Here is an 18,887-nt window from a genome sequence, read left to right on the forward strand (position 1 = left end):
TTGCACGTTAATTTTTCACATCCAGAACTTTAACTGCAAAATTAAGCTGCACAAAATAAGCTGCCTATTATATTCTTCCTTTGTGGTTTGATTAAGGATCAAGTTTTTACTTTGTGTGCAGTGATCTTGTCGTATGTTAACTTATTTCTGGTTTTCATGAACTACCTGTTATGAACGTAAGTTACCATATAACCACTGTTTCCGGGAGGCAGATTTTTCGTTTTAAGCGACTGTGACTGAGGTCACACAAGATTCTTACACTTATATAGACGGATGTTGGAGGGGAACAAAGTCCTAACTTACCAAATCACAGGAGAATGTCTGCTGGGATCCCTACTGAATTCGGTCCACATCCAACACAAAAACAAGAACTATCCCAGACTCCAAAGCTGAAAAAAAAAAGAAAAGTATCCAGCCTATATAGTTCTGTTATTTCACTATAAACCCTCAAAATTTATAATTGTCAAATAAGAGCAACTCCCTAGGAGTAGCCGGAGGAGCTGTATAAACCCGAGGCACAATACGTTTTGTACAGCAAAATATGTTTGAAGTTAAATGCTCTAAACATTATACTTCCGGTGGAACATTTCAAAATAAAGTGACGATTGATGAAATCATTTACATCTAGATTTTCTGCTCCGTGGTCAGCTTGTATTCGATTTTCTTTTTAATTAAAATTAACACCCAACAATCATGCTCTTTTAATAGACCAGTTCGACAAAGATGACGGCCAACTACAAGATGAATTTAAGGTGATTATGTCATCACTGTCTGTTGTAATCAAAGATAGGACTGTTAGAGATTATTTAAAAATAATATTGTCGACTTCTTTCCTTTTATTTTGGTCAATATAAGAATTAGACACTGTAGCCCATATTATTAACACTCAAAATAATAGAACTATATCTCTTGATTAATTTATGATTATCGTTTCAAGTGGCAACATGGTTAATCAGGATGTAGTCTTATGAAAAACTAAAATAGTGCATAGCATAGCACTCGACTTCCCAGGCCCATCTCAGAGCTATGAAGACTCTATTCCTTTTATAAATATTGCAAAATTGAATTTGACATATCTTACATTCAACACAAGATATGTAAATCTCCCAGCACAAATGTGTTTTGTTTAACTTTTACCCTTTTTTTTAATTGTCTTTTTGCTTTCGGTTGCTGGCTACATTCATCTTGTCTTTATTTTTGCGTCACACAAACGCAACTCATAGCGTAAAGTCTGTGCTTTTATTTTAGAGGTACAGTAGTCTAAGTTCCTGCATCGTTTTAGCCTTGTTCTGGAATCTTGCTACAACCACAACGTGACATGAGGGCCGCTCCCACTCCTTTCTGTCGGAACGAGCAGTGTTATACCGGAAGTGACAAGAGTGCTTGGGTGTGACAAGTGTGCACCCTCAAATAAACGTGTTATTGAAGTTGTGTAGTAGTAATTACAGCATTTACACATAACTCCGCTGTGATTTGTTAGATCTTGATGGCTGATGTTCTTCCTGATACAACCACTGAGGACGTTGTCTTTATTCTGATGATCGAACCACGGATCTTCCCAGCAAACAAGGAAACCATCTGCAGCCCCCCAACCCCCCACACACCCATCCACTCAGTCCCCCGACCGTTGCGTCGTGTAAGGAAGTTCTCTGGAAGTTAAAGAATCGGTTGCTGGTGGTAAAAATGACAGGTCGGTAATCGTTTTGCGAGCATTAATCGGACCTTCAAATTTACCGTTAAGGCGGCGGACCTCACCGTTCGGATTAACGCTGTCCTCGGTGTCCTACGAGGATAGCGCTGCTATTCTTTCACCGCCACCGTCCTCGGGAGAGTTCCAGCTGGCGCTGCTTCCGGGAAGTTGTGTTAACCGGTGTTAACAACGTAAAAAGACCATTGCACGCTAATAAATTTTAACAATGTTTAATTAACAGTGTCACATATTGGCAGCAACTGGCAGGTCTGCCCGGGAGAAGCAAATCGCACCAACTCTAACTGCTATCCCTTTTTCCTTATTCACTGCTTATGCCAGTGCTTTTAATTATTAATACTACAAATAGCATCTGTCAGCAAGCATAACACAGGGAAAATCCTATGCAAAAATAAAATGTAATAAATGTGAGATTGATGATTACAACATAAATTTTATATAGTCTTTATTTTGACAAGTGCAATCTGTATACTGTCTTAAACTGGTAAGGGTAAGTCTTGCACATGAGGATGAGGTATGAATTCTGTCAACTACTTTTTTCAGATCAGAGAGACTTTATTTATCCCCAAGGGGCAATTAAGAGACAACAGAGCAGCATGACCTTAAAGATAAGGACAGGGCATAAACAGACAATAAAAATGAGATTAAAAAAATACTTAGAATATACAGTATATACACAGTTTTAAAATTAGAGAGACTAAATAAGTGAATAAATAACTATAAGTGGCTAAGAGTGAATAAAGCGTCAGCAGTATAAAAAAGAGTAAAGAGAAGTTTATGTTTATGGGTGTGAGAAATAGTCCTATCGGCTGGAGTTAAAAAGCGGAGTGGCAGTGTCCCAGTAATCTTCCCCAAATTTAGGACACAGTTTCTATTCCCAACTGGAAGTGATATTTTTGGTTGAGTAATTGCCCAATGCAATAATGAAAATATATATTCTTAATATGAGAGTCTTACTGTGAGGTTTCAATTAAAATAAGTCCTTCCATGAATGCTTGGGGGGCTGATTTGGAAACTGGGAAAATAGAGGCTGCACAGTATCTTATTTGAAAATACAGGAATAAATGAAATGAGGGCAAATCGTACAAATAAGACATATCACTAAAAGTGTTGTCTTTGAAAAAATGATTTAAAAAACATTTTATACCATTTCTTGCACATATATGGAAGGAAGATTCCAAAGGAGATGGGGGAAAGAGATGATTGTTACACATTGGGGCCAGAGCAGAGGTAGAGACAGAATTAAGGTGTGGCTGGATTTGATACCATATTTTTAGACAGGGAATTGCAACAGTATATTGTCACAGGGAAACAGGAAGGGATGAAAATAATAATGGTGAAAGTGAGGTAGAGAGACATGATTGAGCCTCAAGGTAACACCAAGTAGCATGAGGATCCTGTTACCCTGGATCCTACCCTGTTAAAGTGAGGCTGAAATGAACTAGTAACATGGACAGTGTCATGGTGGACTGAACGGACTGAAGTGCAGACTTGAGGAAAAAGTGCAAAAGGCTTATTACAGCAATAATAAATAATAAAAAGTGATCCAAAAGTAATATTGTATTTAATATATATATATATATATATATATATATATATATATATATATATATATATATATATATATATAATGGTGTTTTATATTGTGCTTTATATTGTTGAAGCTGAGCTTCCTATTAGAGCCTGCAAAGAATCTAAAACACTGATGCCTGATGTGGGCGTCAGTGGTGGAATTTGTTAGAGGGTATAATGGAAGAATACAGGCACAACCATCAGTTACAGTGCAACAATAGCCAAATTAAATATTTTTTTTTCCTCTAAAAAGTTTTACTTTTCAATAAGGCATTGGCGTTTTAGATCCCTTGCAAGCACTGAACCTGTGCAGTAAATATATAATTAGATTTCAGTAGAAAACACTCTTTTCCAGGCTTTATTATAGAATTTTCATGTAGTTTCATATGTCAGGCTCAACAAAAACACAAGTGGTATAAAGGTATAACACAATTTCAAGCCATTCACAATTTTTGAAGCTTTTTTTTAGAAACTACTGACTGATGCCACATCTGTAAAACTGTTATTAGCATTCCCTCTGAGACTGAATTTTATTTTTTTTTCCATTGAAAAAGAAAACATAACATCTTTCATCCAAAGTGATGCAACTGGAGGGTGAGCAGCTTTTCAAGACAGCAAAATTCTATGGTGTGCCAACAATGAAGTAAAAGCAATAACATAAATCTGCTAACGACCAAGGTTTATAGTGGAATCTTCAGAAACACCAAAAATGACAACTAGTGGACATGGGTTCAATGTAACACAAAACATGAGAGAACACCTCAAAATAAAAAGTCCAGTATGATTGAAGTGTTGGGCATGTAAAAAACATATGAGTTAAATCACATACTTCAGTGGAAGTATATAGACCAACAAATCTGAGCCACAGTATGACTGGTCAGAAAAAGACAGACTGCTTTGCAGCAGTGTCTCTTAAAACAATGATGGTAATTGGGTCCACCTATGGGCAGAAATCTGTGCCATCAGAAACTGAATTTGAATAAGTTAAATTCGAATTTGAATTGCTCAGATTGAATCTGAATTGTAACTTGAATAAATGCTTTTAAAAACTAAATATGAATTAGCCTAATTTGAAATTCAATTTATTGGTTTGAAAATGATCATCACTAAGCTGAAATTGAATTATATAGTTTGAAAATGAATTCATTTGCTTTGAAACCGTATTTTATCCTTTAAACATTTAGCTCTCGAATAATTTTAGATTCACTTCTCACCATTAAGTTTCAATTCTACAATTCAATTTCAGTTCAAAATTCAGTTTTTTGGGACTTACATCCAGTTCAAGAGTAATCAAGCGCAGATTAATAGAACTATGTTTTACTAGCGGACCGAAAGTGTTACTGACGGGCAGTGTTGGGTAAGTTACTTTAAATTAGTAACTTAGTTACATTACTAGTTACTTCTATCAAAAGTAACTCAGTTACTTCAAGTTACTCGTTACTTTCAGAGTAACTAGTTACTAGGGAAAGTAACTTTGGTTTTACTCAGAATTCTCTTGTTAATGTGTTGCTTCCGTAACTGGATACCCAGCAAGATTGCCAGTCTTCTAGCTTGCTTACTTGCCACAAGTGCACTGTGCCACCTACCAATAGAAAGGAAAAAATAATGTGCACATTTCCACGAGAGAAATCCCACGCCTGATTCTATCCTAGCCTGCTTTTTACATCCAACACAAAAACTGCAGTCATGGTGTTTTCGATTGTACTCAGAACTCGGAAATTCTGCCTTCTGAATATGAAGATGTAGGTAACACCAGACTGCAGATGAGCTGCATACAGGGCTGGACTGGGACAAAAAAAATCGTCCCGGGCATTTTGGCTAGAGACCGGCCCACCATTACAGGAAAAATCATAAAGCCTTTGAATGAAAATAAACACTGTTGTGACAGTGATGTACACTGTTCTGATGGTATATATGTATCAATCTATCAATCGTTTGTTGTAAGACTCAGATAATTATTTTTTTAAAAGTGAGACATTTTAAATGAGAATAAGAAAAGTATTTTCTTGTGCCCCCCTTTCCCTTTTAATGCCCTACATGGAACCCTGGCAACACTTTGCTAGACCCGCCCCTGCACAGTTACCAGCTGTCATCTCCTGGTTTCATCTTCATGTTTCCCTCTCACCACATATTCAAACCGATATCATGACCAGCAGGTTTACAGCTGTGGCTCCAGCAAACATCAGCTGATACTTAATTAATATTAAATAAATTCTAACAACAGCTGATCAAGCTTAAAAGTGCTGCTGTTGTTTACCGTGACATCCGCTGGTTTCCTCTTTCTGGCGCAAAGTGGGCGATAAATAAACAAGAGAGAAAAGCTGATCAGCTGATCATTGATCAGTTTCATGATTGAAGTAGAAACAGGAGAGGGAGGGTGAGAGGATGAGAGAAGAAGAGGCAGCTGTGCAGCGTAAACACAGAATAAATCCAACTTTGTGTCTTTTTCATTGTAGCTGAAGTCCAGGACAAACTGTGTTCCTTTTCAGCTCACCCACCCAGCTGTATAGAAACTCTGTCATGCTAGCTAGCACGCAGTACGAAAAAGTCAGCATAACGAAAATAAACTCCACCTAAACTTGGTTCATATCTGACCCAGATGGACTGCAGGTTATAACTTCTTACCTGAAGTTCAGTTCACCTGACACTCTCGGACCAGCAGCCGCTTCGGGTCTCTCCTCTTGCCTCCCTTTTCCTTCATCCACCTGCTGGCTTCCACCACTTGCTAATGTTATTGAATCTGTGGAAGCTCCGCGATAGCCACCACACGAAGTAACGAATAACGAGCCTATCTAAATCCCAGTAACGAGTAACGCGTTCCTGGTTTTGGCATAATAACTAGTTACCGTGCGCGTTACCACAATAATAACGTAGTTACTGTAACGCGTTACTTAATAACGCGTTAGTCCCAACACTGCTGACGGGAATCTACAGCATCTTGAGCTGAATTAAGACTTCAGAAGTCATTCGTCATGTCAAATGACCAGCGGATAAACTCGGAACCGGATGTAAGTCCCAAAAAACTGAATTTTGGAACTGAAATTGAATGGTGAGAAGTGAAACTGAAATTATTCGAGAGCTAAATTTTTAAAGGATAAAATACAGTTTCAAAGCAAATGAATTCATTTTCAAACTATAACATTCAATTTCGGTTTAGTGATGATCATTTTCAAACCAATAAATTGAATTTCAAATTAGGCTAATTCATATTCAGTTTTTAAAAGCATTTATTCAAGTTACAAGTCACATTCAATCAGAGCAATTTAAATTCGAATTTAACTTATTCAAATTCAGTTTCTGATGGCACAGATTTCTGCCCATATCCACCTCACTTCCAGTCAGTGAAGGAAAACCTTTGGAGATGAAAGGCTTGAACACATCTATCTCTACTGCTGGCACCTTGTAAGACAATGGCTTACAAGGTACCAGCACTGACACTGTACTGGCCCTACAGCAGACAAGTTTCTTATGTTTTGGGGCATTAAGTGGAGAATGTCCATGACCTGCGAGCCATACCTTCTGCCCCACCTGATACCTGGGGGCGGGTGTCCTGCGGCAGTTAGCATACTGGTGCTGGCGTTCGACTGAACTGTGAATCCTTTCCAAGGCCTGTGCCCAGGTGTGTTGGCATAGTTGCAAGTGGTACTGAAATTAGGGAACCGCCAGATCTATATCAGCCTCTGGGAAAAGCGGTGGTTGATATCCTAGGGGTGCTTCGAAAGGCGAGGGACCAGTAGCAGAGGCAATGAGAGAATTGTGAGCAAGCTCTACCTATTTGAGATATGATGACCAGGTTTCCGGGTTGTGAGAGGTGATACAGCGGAGACCGGATTCCAGTTCCTAATTCAGTCATTCAGTTAGGCTGTTGTTTTGGGGTTGATAACCAGAACTGAGACTGACCGGGCCCTGAGTGCCGAGCTCAAGGACTTCCAGACCTGCAAAATGAACTGGGGACCACAATCTGAAATTATTTCAAAAGGGTAATTTGTCCAGAGCAATGACATGAGCTCAATTGGAAAACCTGTCAACTATGGTGAGTATTACAGTTTTGCCTGAGGATGCGGGAAGGCCATTGACAAAATCCAGTGCAATGTGCGACCAGGGTCTGTGTTGGAGCAATCCGGTGGGGTGTCGATTATGGTGTTTATACAGGCACAGATTGAGCAGGCAGCTGCATAGCTCCTCAGATCCTTTTTTAGGGACTCCCACCAAAAGTGATGCGTGAATAATGAAATGGTTCTACTCACGCCAGGGTGGCAGGAGAATCTGATGGTGTGGATCCAGTTGAGTATGGTGGCGAGGGTGGATGTGGGAAAGTACCGTAGGTATTTGCTGCAGTAAATACTGTGGAACTGTGGATGGGCTCAAAAGGTGAATTAATAAACAGCAGAGGATACTTATTTTTGACAGTGATTTCATTCAGCCTCCGGAAATTTATACAGGGACAGAGTGTGCCGTCTTTTTTTGAGCCAAAAGATAAAATAAGATGTGAGTCTCCCGGGGGTTGCTTGACATGACCAGACAGACACGTTCGGTTGGATGGGTTATTATGGATGCATTATTACGCCAAACACTTGATTGTTCAGAGCGGTAACCGGGACAGGTGGGTTTAAAGGGATGAGTGATAGATGCAGTTGGTTCGCTAATTCTGTGTCTATGATGTTCTGTTCACCCTCTGAATCTAGAAGGGCCTGTAGTGACCGAGTGACCTGGTTTAGGCTAAGTCTTACTGGTAGCAATAACCAGGGTTTAGAAGAGGTCATGGATCTGCTATCCGTATCCCCAAATTTTACCAGTGGCCAGATCCTTTTGACCCAAATCCTTGAAAGAGGAGTCCCATGAGGCTAATTGATCCCTTATCTGATCATTCAGAGCTTGGAGGAAAACTCTCTAACAGTTTCTTTGCTGTGCTGCCCTCAGAGACGAGGTGAGAAAAGGTCTTTCTCAATTCCCCATGGAACTCATCATACAGGCAGGAAGAAATTGAGTTGAAGGAAAAATATGACTATAACCCATTAACTGAAATATATTGATCATATTTAAGGTTGTAGGACTTATTTGAGCTGTCTTGTAAGAATGGGGTCTAATAGACATATTGATAATTTGAAGGAAGTAATTATCAAAAGTTAATTCAGAAAGCTAAGATGGTTATGAATATTTTTTGCCTATTGTCTATCTTCTTCAATCACTAATAGTAAGATGTTACAAGCTTTTTTTAAAAAAAAAAAAAAATAAATACAGCAACATATTTTTTTTACTGGTTAAATAAAGACCTTTTAAATTAGTGAGACACAATTTTGTCTCCAGCTCACAGGTTATCTGTGGTTTGTGAGTTATACCAGGCAGAAGAGCACCTCTGATTTCAGGCTTTAGCCATAGAATTCAGAGCCATACACAGTGAAGATATAACACTAACAAGATAATCAATCTCTGTTGGAGTAGAATTGATGTAGTGTCAGAAGGGGCCGAAATGCCAGTACGTGGGGTGGACCCAAAAGCACACTCAAGTTTGTGAGAAAAACAGACAAGTTTGTGAGAAAACAAAGCTTTATTTAACTTGGGGTTTGTGATGCTGAATATTTAGCTGAAGCAAGAGCCTCTGGCATGGATTCAACTGAAAGCAGAGAGAGAGGACAGTTAATACTGAGCAGAGAATGGTTGACAGAAGGTGAGTCATGGCAAAGGTGGAGGATCAATGGAGGAAATATATCTTTAAACTTAGTTACAACACTTTCAGAAAGACGTCTATATAAGTGACGGTTGGAGTCGAAAGGGACCATCATTCTGAAGGAGGAGTCTCGTTGTGCTTGGTTAGCCTGTATGACTTCAGAGGCAGCTGATGGCTGTCCCAATGGAATGAAACTCTGACTCAAAGACTCAGTGGGACTTTTGCAAACCATCAGATGACTTAGCTCTACTGACACTGTAGAAAGCGGAAGTGGGACAATGCGGACACTTTGAGAAATGTTGCATGAAGGTTGAGGTTTTGAATTGTCTGAGTAGGGTATACAAGGGTAAAAGTCAGGCTTTTAAATGATGTGAATGTGTAATGTGAATCTATCTGGTTCTATAGTTGATGAATAGGGTGGAGTGGAAGATTACTGCTACTTTTCCAAAGAATAAGGTTTGGTAAATCGATCAGATAGATAAATGCTTTATTGTCATACCATGCAAAGAAAACACATACAATGAAATTTACTATGCTGTTATCACAGCAGAATGTACAACCCCCCCATAAAATCCCAATCATAAATATCACACAAAAACAACAATAATTACAGTCTGATCATAAAAGACAACAATTTTAAACAACTGCCCTTCTGGCTAATCATCTGAACAGTTTTGTCTGCATTGGCCTCTGCCCCTAGACTTTGCTTAGTAGGCTGGGCCATCTGGGCTGTTTTCTGTTTTGTTTTTTTGTTTTTTTTTTAATTTTACGTTGGCTGTTTTTCTGGGACATCTGATTCAAGATTCAAGATTATTTATTTGTCATGTGCATAGTTATACAACTATAACACGCAGTGATTGATGTCCTGATTTAACACACGGATGGCCTGAGGATAGAAGCTCCTCTTGAGCCTCTCCGTTTTTGCTCAGATGGTGTGGAAACTTCTGCCTGATTGCAAAGGTTGGAACAGTTTATTGCTGGGATGAGACGGGTCCTTCAATATCTGGGCTGCTCTGGACCAGCATCTCCTGGTGTAAATGTCCTGTAGGGAGGAGAGAGCAGCCATGCAGAAGTGTTCTGCTGTACGGATCACTCTCTGAAGAGCTTTTTGCTCCTTAACATAGCTGTTCCCATACCAGGATGCAATGTTCTGTGTGAGGATGCTCTCCACAGCGCTTGTATAGAACGTCCTGAGGATCACTGGAGAGACCCTGAACTTTCTCAGTTGTCGGAGATGATACAGGCGCTGCCTAGCCTTTTTGGACTGGACCTGAATGTGGGTACACCATGTCAGGTCTGAGGAGATGTGGACACCAAGATACTTGAAGCATGGCACCCTCTCCACTGGAGCTCCGTTGATGACAATGGGCTTGTAGTCTCTGTCCTTACTCCTTCTGAAGTCCACCACCAGTTCCTTGGTCTTGCCAATATTCAGCTGGAGGTGGTTATCCTGGCACCACGATGCCAGATTCTTCACTTCATCCATGTAGGCCGCCTCATCGTTGTTGGAGATGGCGCCCAACACCACTGTGTCGTCAGCAAACTTCACAATGGTACTGTAGCCTTGGGTAGCCACACAGTCTGAAGTATAGAGGGAGTAGAGTAGAGGCCAGAGTGGTGCTTTATGGTGATGCTGACGGAGACGCACCTACCCACCTTCCCCACCTGAGTTCTGCCAGTGAGGAAGTCCAACACCCATACACACAGACAGCTGTTGAGTCCTAGATCCCTCAGTTTTGTGAACAGTCTACTGGGCACTATTGTGTTGAACGCTGAACTGGTGGTGTGCAGAACATGGGCGATGACGTACTCAGTGGATCTGTGGTGTTTGGGATGGAGGATGAGATGATGTTCTTCAGTAGCCCCTCAAACACCTTCATTACCACTGAAGTCAGTGCAACTGGCGGTAGTCGTTCAGGCATGAGGGCTTGTTGTTCTTGGGCACAGGGAGGATGGTGGATCTCTTGAATGCACACCAAGCCTTTTCAGACTATTAAGGATCACACATCCTATCACTACACAATCGATTATACACCTCTAAGCATATATGGTTAAATATTTCTAAGCATAAATGACAATAAACAATACAAATCTAACACTCACTCTCCTCAGTGCCACTCGGACGTCATGCTTCGCGATGCTGATCACCGGTCCCTCACTGATGACGTCACCGTCCTCAGTTGTCAGGCAGTAGTTAGCATTAGCTGCCTGGCTAACCTCGAAACGGGTGTAGAACGTGTTCAGCTCATTGGTGAATGCAGAAACATTGATCGGCGCTGTGTCCCTGGCTTTATAGTAGGGCTGGGTATCGTCACTGATTTCTAGAATCGATTCGATTCCGATTCACAAGGTCCTGAATCGATTCGATTCAATTCAATTCAATTCAATTCAATTCAATTCAATTCAATTCAATTCAATTCAATTCAATTCAATTCAATTCAATTCGATTTGAATCTGGGAAATTTTGCCTCAGACAGTCAGAAATATTATAATTCAGATCAGTACATTTACATATTTTTGTATCTATAAAAAGGAAGCTGACACTTTCTAGACTTTATCAAAGGTGTAAGCATCACAGCAGATGCCTTTGTGTCAAAGTAGCTGAAGATAAAACATAGAAAAACATGAAGGTGATTTTCCTGGCTTGGGATTTTATAAAAATATTCTGCAGTACATCAAAAACGAAAGAAAACCATTAATCAACATATGAACATTACCTCTGAAGTTACAGCGGTTTTATTAGAGACACGCTAAGCGTTTTGCATTTTGTATAATTTTAAAAAGTTTAAATTTGTTCAGAAGCCTATTGAACGGCAGAAATTAGGTTTTCTTTTCGGAAGTAAGTAAAAGAAAAAAAAAACATCGGCCGACAGCGCTGTAGTCTTGTGCGTAACAAGCAAGCGAATAATGCAGAAAACAGATTTCGGGGATAGACGGGAAACTGTTCTTGAAGTACACTGAGAAAGAGAGAGAGCTGTGCATGAAGTGTGTGGTGGAAGCAAAACAGCAAAAGTAAGAGGGAGTCCATGACGATGACAATGTTTATGTGAAACTTACTTTGGATCTTCTTTTGCGGCTGGTTCGGTCAATATTGTTTGGAGAGATATAAAACTAACAGCTTTAGAATCAGCGCAAAAAGGGCGTAAACACAAAGCGCAGGCCCGCTGAAACATCAGAATCAGCGAGCTGTCGGCTTTCAGCCATGCCGTGAGAAAGGCGACATCTCACTGACATCTCATCTGCGAGTCCACGCTTTGTGTTTACGTCATTGTGCATAAGCCTGTACCTGCTCTCATTTACTGTTTTAAATGTTTGGTGGTTGTCAAAATTTTGTGACGTTTCACCTGAGATTCTGGAATTTTGGGCAAAATACATTTATATTTAAAAAATCTATTCAGGATTTTAATGAATCGATATCACGTTATCCAAGCCAGAATCTATTTTAATCGATGAATTGATTATTAAAACCCACCCCTACTTTATAGTCCGTGATTGTGCGTAGTCCGTGTCACATGCTCCGTGTGTCGCCCTGGTGGAAGCGAGACTCCACGCGCTCCTGATACCAGCGTTTGGCATCCCTCACCGCGTGCCGCACGCTGTATGAAGCAGTTTGTAGGCGCTCATATTGCCAGATGCGAGACCTGCGTTGTAGGTGGCGGTCCTGGCGTTCACTGCAGCGCGGATCGATCTGTCTGTTTCTGGTTCGGGAATGTCACGGCTCTTGCAGTGGGGATGATCTCCTCCATTAGCATACTAATGAAGCTTACTGCTACTTCCATAAACCCATTGATGTCAACTGCACATGCCCTGAACATGTCCCAGTCTACATCATTGAGCGCGTCCTGTAGTGTTTGGCAGACCAGCGTTTCAGCTCCCTTGTGGTTACTTCATCTCTCTGTATGTGTTGTTTACAATGAGGAATTAGGAAGATGGCATTATGGTCAGACTTCCCAAAAGCTTCCTCTTCCCGGAGAAAGCGGGAAGAGGAAGCACACGAGAGTCCATAACATGGACTATTGTCAGGTGGTGAGTTCCAGTGACTGTTTTCCACCCTCCACATTCGATTCTTCACTTAAAACAACTAATAAACTTATCTCTGATCCGTGGGGTGTTTCCCTCCTGGAGGAGGATGTGGATTGGAAAGAATTTTTCAGCTCTGCTCCCTCTGAGCTGGGATTGATTAAGGACAATAGCCGCACTTCAACACCCCCGAAGACCGTTCAATCACAGACTGTAAATGGTGATGGCAGAAGGGCCAGAACACTCTCTGATAAATCTGTTACGGTCCCTGTACACGCAAACCCTACGTCTGCCCACTCTAGGACTGTTTTATCTGAACCTGCTCCTTCGTCCACCTGTCAGTCGGTACCGGTTTCATCAGCCCAGGCCACTATTAAAAATACTCATGCACCTAAACCTGTCTGTATCACACACCCAGTCACTGTTTCCACACCCATCACCCAGCCGTTTCCTGCCAGCACGGCGGCCCAGATTTGGCCTTCCTCCTCAACTGTTTCACCTTCTCAGGTGAAGGCAGCTAAGGCTCCGCCTGTCCCTACAGCACCTCCTCAGATGGCTACCACTCCTGTGCCAGCTCCCAGGACGAGGGCAGCTGTGACCCAGTCTGCCTCCACACCCGTTCCTGTTTCTCGGGTGGGGGTGACTGGTGTCCAGCCACCTCCCGCGCCTGTCCCAGCGCCCAGGCTGAGGGCGGCCAGGATCCGACCTGATCCCCCTAGAGGCTCGGCTGAGACTCTCCAGCCAGCGCCCTCACGCTCCGGAGGCACGGAAGAGCCAACCTGTCCGCCTGCTAATTCGCCAGCCCGTCCATCTCCTCACTCAACTTTCCATGCCCTAGCACTATCTCTAGTTAGGCTAGCTGACCTGTCCCCTGCTCAGGCACCAGCCTTACTAGCCCAAGCTGCAGCTTTATCCCCTCATTAGCTCAGTCTTTAGCTCAGCCATTAGTCGTACCAACCTCAGCTCAGCCATTAGCCTCACCGACCTCTGTTTATCCATTAGCCTCCTCAGTCCAATCAGTTCACACTCCTGCTCCAGTCCAGCCTGTAGTCCAGCCTGCTCCAGTCCAGCCTCCTGCAGTCCAGCCTGCTCCAGTCCAGCCTCCTGCAGTCCAGTTGCCTCCAGTCCAGTCGCCTCCAGTCCAGTCAGTCCAGTCAGTCCAGTCAGTCCAGTCTGCCCCTGTCCAGTCTGTAGCCCAGTCGCCCGTCCACCATCCTGTTCAGTTCCCGGACCTGCAGCCACAGCACCCAGAGCCAGCTGTGAGCCCTCCTGCTCTCCAGCCAGGGGTTTCCGCGCCCGCTGGCCCGGCCGCTCTCCAGCCAGGGGCTTCCGCACCCGCTGGCCCGGCCACTCTCCAGCCAGGGGCTTCCGCGCCCGCTGGCCCTGCCTGTCTCCAGCCAGGGGCTTCCGCGCCCGCTGGCCCTAAAGCTGTGGCTCCGTCACCCCCGGCTCCCGTGCCGTCGCCTGGTCCAGCCTCAGACTCAGCCTCAGCTTCTGCTTCGCCTGGTCCAGCCTCAGACTCAGCTTCTGCTTCGCCTGGTCCAGCCCCAGACTCAGCTTCAGCTTCTGCTTCGCCTGGTCCAGCCCCAGACTCAGCTTCTGCTTCGCCTGGTCCAGCCTCAGACTCAGCCTCAGCTTCTGCTTCGCCTGGTCCAGCCTCAGACTCAGCTTCTGCTTCGCCTGGTCCAGCCTCAGACTCAGCCTCAGCTTCTGCTTCGCCTGGTCCAGCCTCAGACTCAGCTTCAGCTTTGCCTGGTCCAGCCTCAGACTCAGCCTCAGCTTCTGCTTCGCCTGGTCCAGCCTCAGACTCAGCTTCTGCTTCGCCTGGGCCAGCCTCAGCCTCAGCGTCAGCCGCTGCTTCGCCTGGTCCTGCGGCTGCCGCGCCGTCGCCCCAGCCACGTTCTGGAGGTCATCGCCGGCGTGGCAGCCCTCCGGACCTGCTCAGCGGGCGCCGCCGCCTTCCTCGCGGCTGCCCTCCGGACCTGCTCAGTGGCGGCCGCCGCTTTCCTCGCGGCCGCCCTCCGTACCTGCTCAGCGGCCACCGCCGCCTTCCTCGCGGCCGCCCTCCGGACCTGCTCACCGGCCTCCGCCGCCGTCTTCCTTGCGGCCGCCCACTGGACCAGCTCAGCGGCTGCCGCCGTCTTCCTCGCGGCCGCCCACCAGAACTGTCTCGTCTCAGCCACGGGCCACGTGGCCGCCCACCTGAACTGTCTCTGTGTGGACTCCATCCCTACGTCCTGGGCCCCCTCCGCCCGCCCTGTTCTGGTCTTTTTCTCTTTTGGCCGTCGGGTGCCGGCCTTTGAAGGGGGGGGGGGGGGGTACTATCAGGGTTCCTGGGTCTGTGACCCAGTGTTTTCAGTTTTGCCACATCAATGTTTTCACTTCCTGTTTTTTCCCCGTGTCAGCTTGTCTCTCGTGTCATTAGTCAGATTATGTTCAGCTCTGTACTCACCTGTTTCCAATCATTTTCGTCATTCAACCTGTGTATTTAAGTTCCTCGGTTTCACCAGTTCTTGGTCGTGTCATTGATGTGCGTGTGATGTTGTCCTTCCCGTGTGTTCTCTTAGTTCAGTCAGCCATTCAGTGATCCAGCCAGTCAGTGTCCGTTCACCCTCGGTTCATCCACTCCTTATAATAAACCTTCACCAGTCTTCACCTACCTGTGAGTCCTGCGTTTGGGTTCCTTCTTTCTCGCCTCCACACAACGCCTGACATCAGCACATAATGTAGTTTAGATAAAGCCATACCTGTGTCTGCTTGGGGTGGGGATGTAGACCATCGTGGCGTGTGAACTCACGGGACAGGTAAAAAGGGCGACACTTAATGCTCAGGTATTCCAGATGTGGAGAGCAGCCACTGGAGAGAGTAGAAATGCTCCTGGTGTCACACCACTTTCTGTTTACCATAAGACACAATCCTCCACCTTTGGTTTTGTTTGACTCTGCCGTTCTGTTCAGATCAATCAGATGCAGTTACAGCACGGTCCAGCATGGCTCAGTGAAGCACAGAATGTTGCAGTCCCTCATGTCTCTTTGGAAGGTGACTCTTGCCCTCAGATTATCTAGTTTGTTCTCCAATGATTGAACATTACCAGCAGGATATTGGGCAGAGGTACACAGTGCGCCTGCTGCCTCAGTCTGCTCCGAACGCCAGCGCGTTTCCTCCCAGGAAACGCAATAGTAATCTCTTATTTTACTTGTTACTTAAGAAAAAGTAATCGGATTACTGCCCATCTCTGCCTGCAAGACAAAACAGAGAAACATACAACATACAATTTTGCTATGATGTGTGTGTCCACTCAAGACCAGCACCCACCATCCCCACTACAAATGGTTGTAGTAGTACCCGAGCAGATGGGCTCCTAGACTTGAGCCCCAACACCAGTAATCCACTCAATCTCTAATGAATAAAAAAATGACAAGACAAAGTAGTCTGTGTCTGAGATAAACTAATGCACAACCCACCTAAACTATCTCAAACGTCATCAACACTGCCGAGAAAGACACTGAGGCCCAGACTCCTGACAAGAAACATCTGTAATATATTTTGTGACGAACCAATAAGTTGCTACGTATTTTATTTTCAGCTTTCATAAATTTATAATCTCACTCTTTCTCTGTTTTTCCTTCTGTGCACTGAGCAGAGGAGGAGGAGGAGGCAGTGCCTGCAAGACCATTAGAAGTATGGCAGCTTTTCCTTATCTTGTCTACTGTTGTAACCTTTCAGCCGTTCAAGTTGTTCTGAATAGTTTATATTTCTGACATATGCAATTAAAACTGAAATATTTTCACATGGCTTTTTTTTCTGTAAAATGGGAGACACTTAAAATACAGTCCAATCCCCAAAAGTGAGGACTCTGTATAAAATGTGTAAGTCATTTAAACCACTCTATGACTGTCTTAGAAACAGTAACAGTCATACTAAGTTATATTTATAAAATATTTTAAGAATAATGCAATTGCAAAGAATTTGTGGTTTTGATATACCACTTTGTAAATAGCAACATGGTCTCCTCTGAACCTGTAGAACTGTGGTTTCAGTTACAAGTATATGGTGTATGTAAATGTTGTTAAATACCGTATTCCCTTTAATGCGGGTTTCAAGTCAAGGTTTTATTAGTTTGAACAAATTCTGTACATAATCACACTGCACACTACTTTTCACAAGCAATTCCTACTAAAAAAGCTAGCAGATGTTATTTGTATCTTTAAAATGTTGGAATATGGAAGCATAGTAAGCACACAAGTCTGTGTGTTTTGCATACATGGAGAATGGCTCTATGCAGCCAAGTATGGACCCCACCCTTATCAGCTGAGACCAGACTCAGGGAGCATGACGTTTTTGCAGCCAAACATTACCTATTATCCAATTAGACACACTTATTGGATGCCATGTGTATCTGATAATCAAAGTGGTGGTGTGGACAGAGAAGATATACAATGTTTAGGTCAGAATAGTCCTCACTTGCTACACTTCCACAGAACTGCCGTCAAAGTGAACCAGCACAGGACTCTCAGATGACCTGCTACACAGCTTTGTTTTTAAATTTACAAAGCAAAAGAACATGGAGGTAGGATGAATTATATTTTTTCTACTCATCCAAGGTTTGAAGTGGGGACTGGGGGCAGGGAACTGACATAGGATAGATACAAGCATAAAAACAATACTTTTGATTTGGTTCAATACATTGACTCAGTTTTACTAATATGTTGTAATTTTATTAGTTTTACATTCAGGATGTATAACTTATTTATATACATATACTTAAAATATTTATAAGCTTTCACAGAGAGAAAGTAATACCTAATACAGTTATTTATCCAATAGTAGACTCACACTTGTTTGATAAACTTTGTATAGTAACCAACACATTTATGTGTTGCAAAAAGATTCCTAGAAACGTTTAGAGCACAGGTCATCACTGGAATATCTATCTATATATTCCTTTTTTTTTATAAACAGCATAACAGAGTCAACCTGTTAAAAAAAAAGGCCAAAGTCTTCAGCAAATAAATATGTTTTAAGAAACATTTTAAACTTAGAAAGAAAAGAGGCCTGCCTAACGTGGAAGGGCAGATCATTCCAAAACTTTGGAGCAGCTACAGCAAAAGCACAGTTACCTCTAAATTTACGCTTAGTTTTTTTCACCTCAGACTTGTGAGTCTGTCATAATGGTAAAATTTGGTCTGGAGATATCTACTACAAATGCAGTTTTGAATACATTGCCAGGTGTGTTTCTCAGTCAATTAGCAGAATTTGAACTTGACTCATTAGTTGGATTAATATATGTTTATCTGTTGAAAACAAAGTTATGCTTGGTTAATTAATAGTTTTTAATGTTATTTTCACTTGTTAAATGAAAATGATCCCCCCCCCTCAATGTAAAATCTTTAGTCATCAGGTTAATTCAATGCAAATTGGCTGTTTACATTTAAAGTCTGAACATATCCAGTTACCTCTTGTTAAACCAAGATAATCTCATTGTAATTATATTCCAAACAACTATATAACATGTTTGCAGCTTATGCATGTGTGTTAATCTATTTTTTCTTAATGATAATAATAATAATAATAATAATAATAATAATAATAATAATAATAATAATAATAATAAAAATTTTTATTTATAGGCACCTTTAAAGACCCTCAAGGTCACCTTACATACAAGATATTTATTTTTTTTAAAAAGTACAAGTATAAACAAGGTAAAAATGCAATTACAAAACTAAACTTCTCTGAAACACCTCTAATGCGAAAAAAAAAAAATACAAGTTATCTTCATTTCAAAATCTACTTGAATATGATTTTAAAAAGCATTAAACAACAATCATACAGAGTAATACATGCAGTGAAATGTTTGTGTCCAAGCTGTGGACAGGCTGGAGACGTAGCCGCGCTATGGTCTTGCAAGGAAACAGT

The 18,887-nt window shown here is 42.5% G+C and overlaps 3 protein-coding genes across 7 annotated transcripts in view; 2 read left to right on the plus strand and 1 right to left on the minus strand.

Annotated features, from left to right (window-relative positions):
- Positions 1-1,881, minus strand: part of cblb (Cbl proto-oncogene B, E3 ubiquitin protein ligase) — a 96,492-nt gene extending 94,611 nt beyond the window's left edge. Inside the window, exons 1-2 of one of the 5 annotated variants that reach the window (XM_085173829.1) lie at positions 1,756-1,869; positions 304-389 (exon numbers count right to left, since the gene is read on the minus strand). The gene's annotated coding sequence lies outside the window, so the exon portion shown is untranslated. Of the gene's footprint in view, positions 1-303; positions 1,602-1,734 lie in introns of those variants that run through there. The other 4 variants (XM_085173830.1, XM_085173831.1, XM_085173828.1 and 1 more) reach the window with 4 other exon arrangements.
- Positions 1-18,887, plus strand: part of alcama (activated leukocyte cell adhesion molecule a) — a 334,175-nt gene that overhangs the window by 139,141 nt on the left and 176,147 nt on the right. The gene's annotated exons all lie outside the window — the stretch shown is intronic.
- Positions 17,410-18,887, plus strand: part of LOC146509274 (uncharacterized) — a 37,484-nt gene continuing 36,006 nt past the window's right edge. The window contains 1 exon segment of the mRNA XM_085174860.1: positions 17,410-17,538. Coding sequence (XP_085030986.1) covers positions 17,533-17,538 — 6 coding nt within the window. The 5' untranslated portion in view covers positions 17,410-17,532.

The sequence above is a fragment of the Neolamprologus multifasciatus genome, chromosome 10 (genome assembly GCF_963576455.1).
Source record: "Neolamprologus multifasciatus chromosome 10, fNeoMul1.2, whole genome shotgun sequence".
NCBI classification, from domain to species: domain Eukaryota; kingdom Metazoa; phylum Chordata; class Actinopteri; order Cichliformes; family Cichlidae; genus Neolamprologus; species Neolamprologus multifasciatus.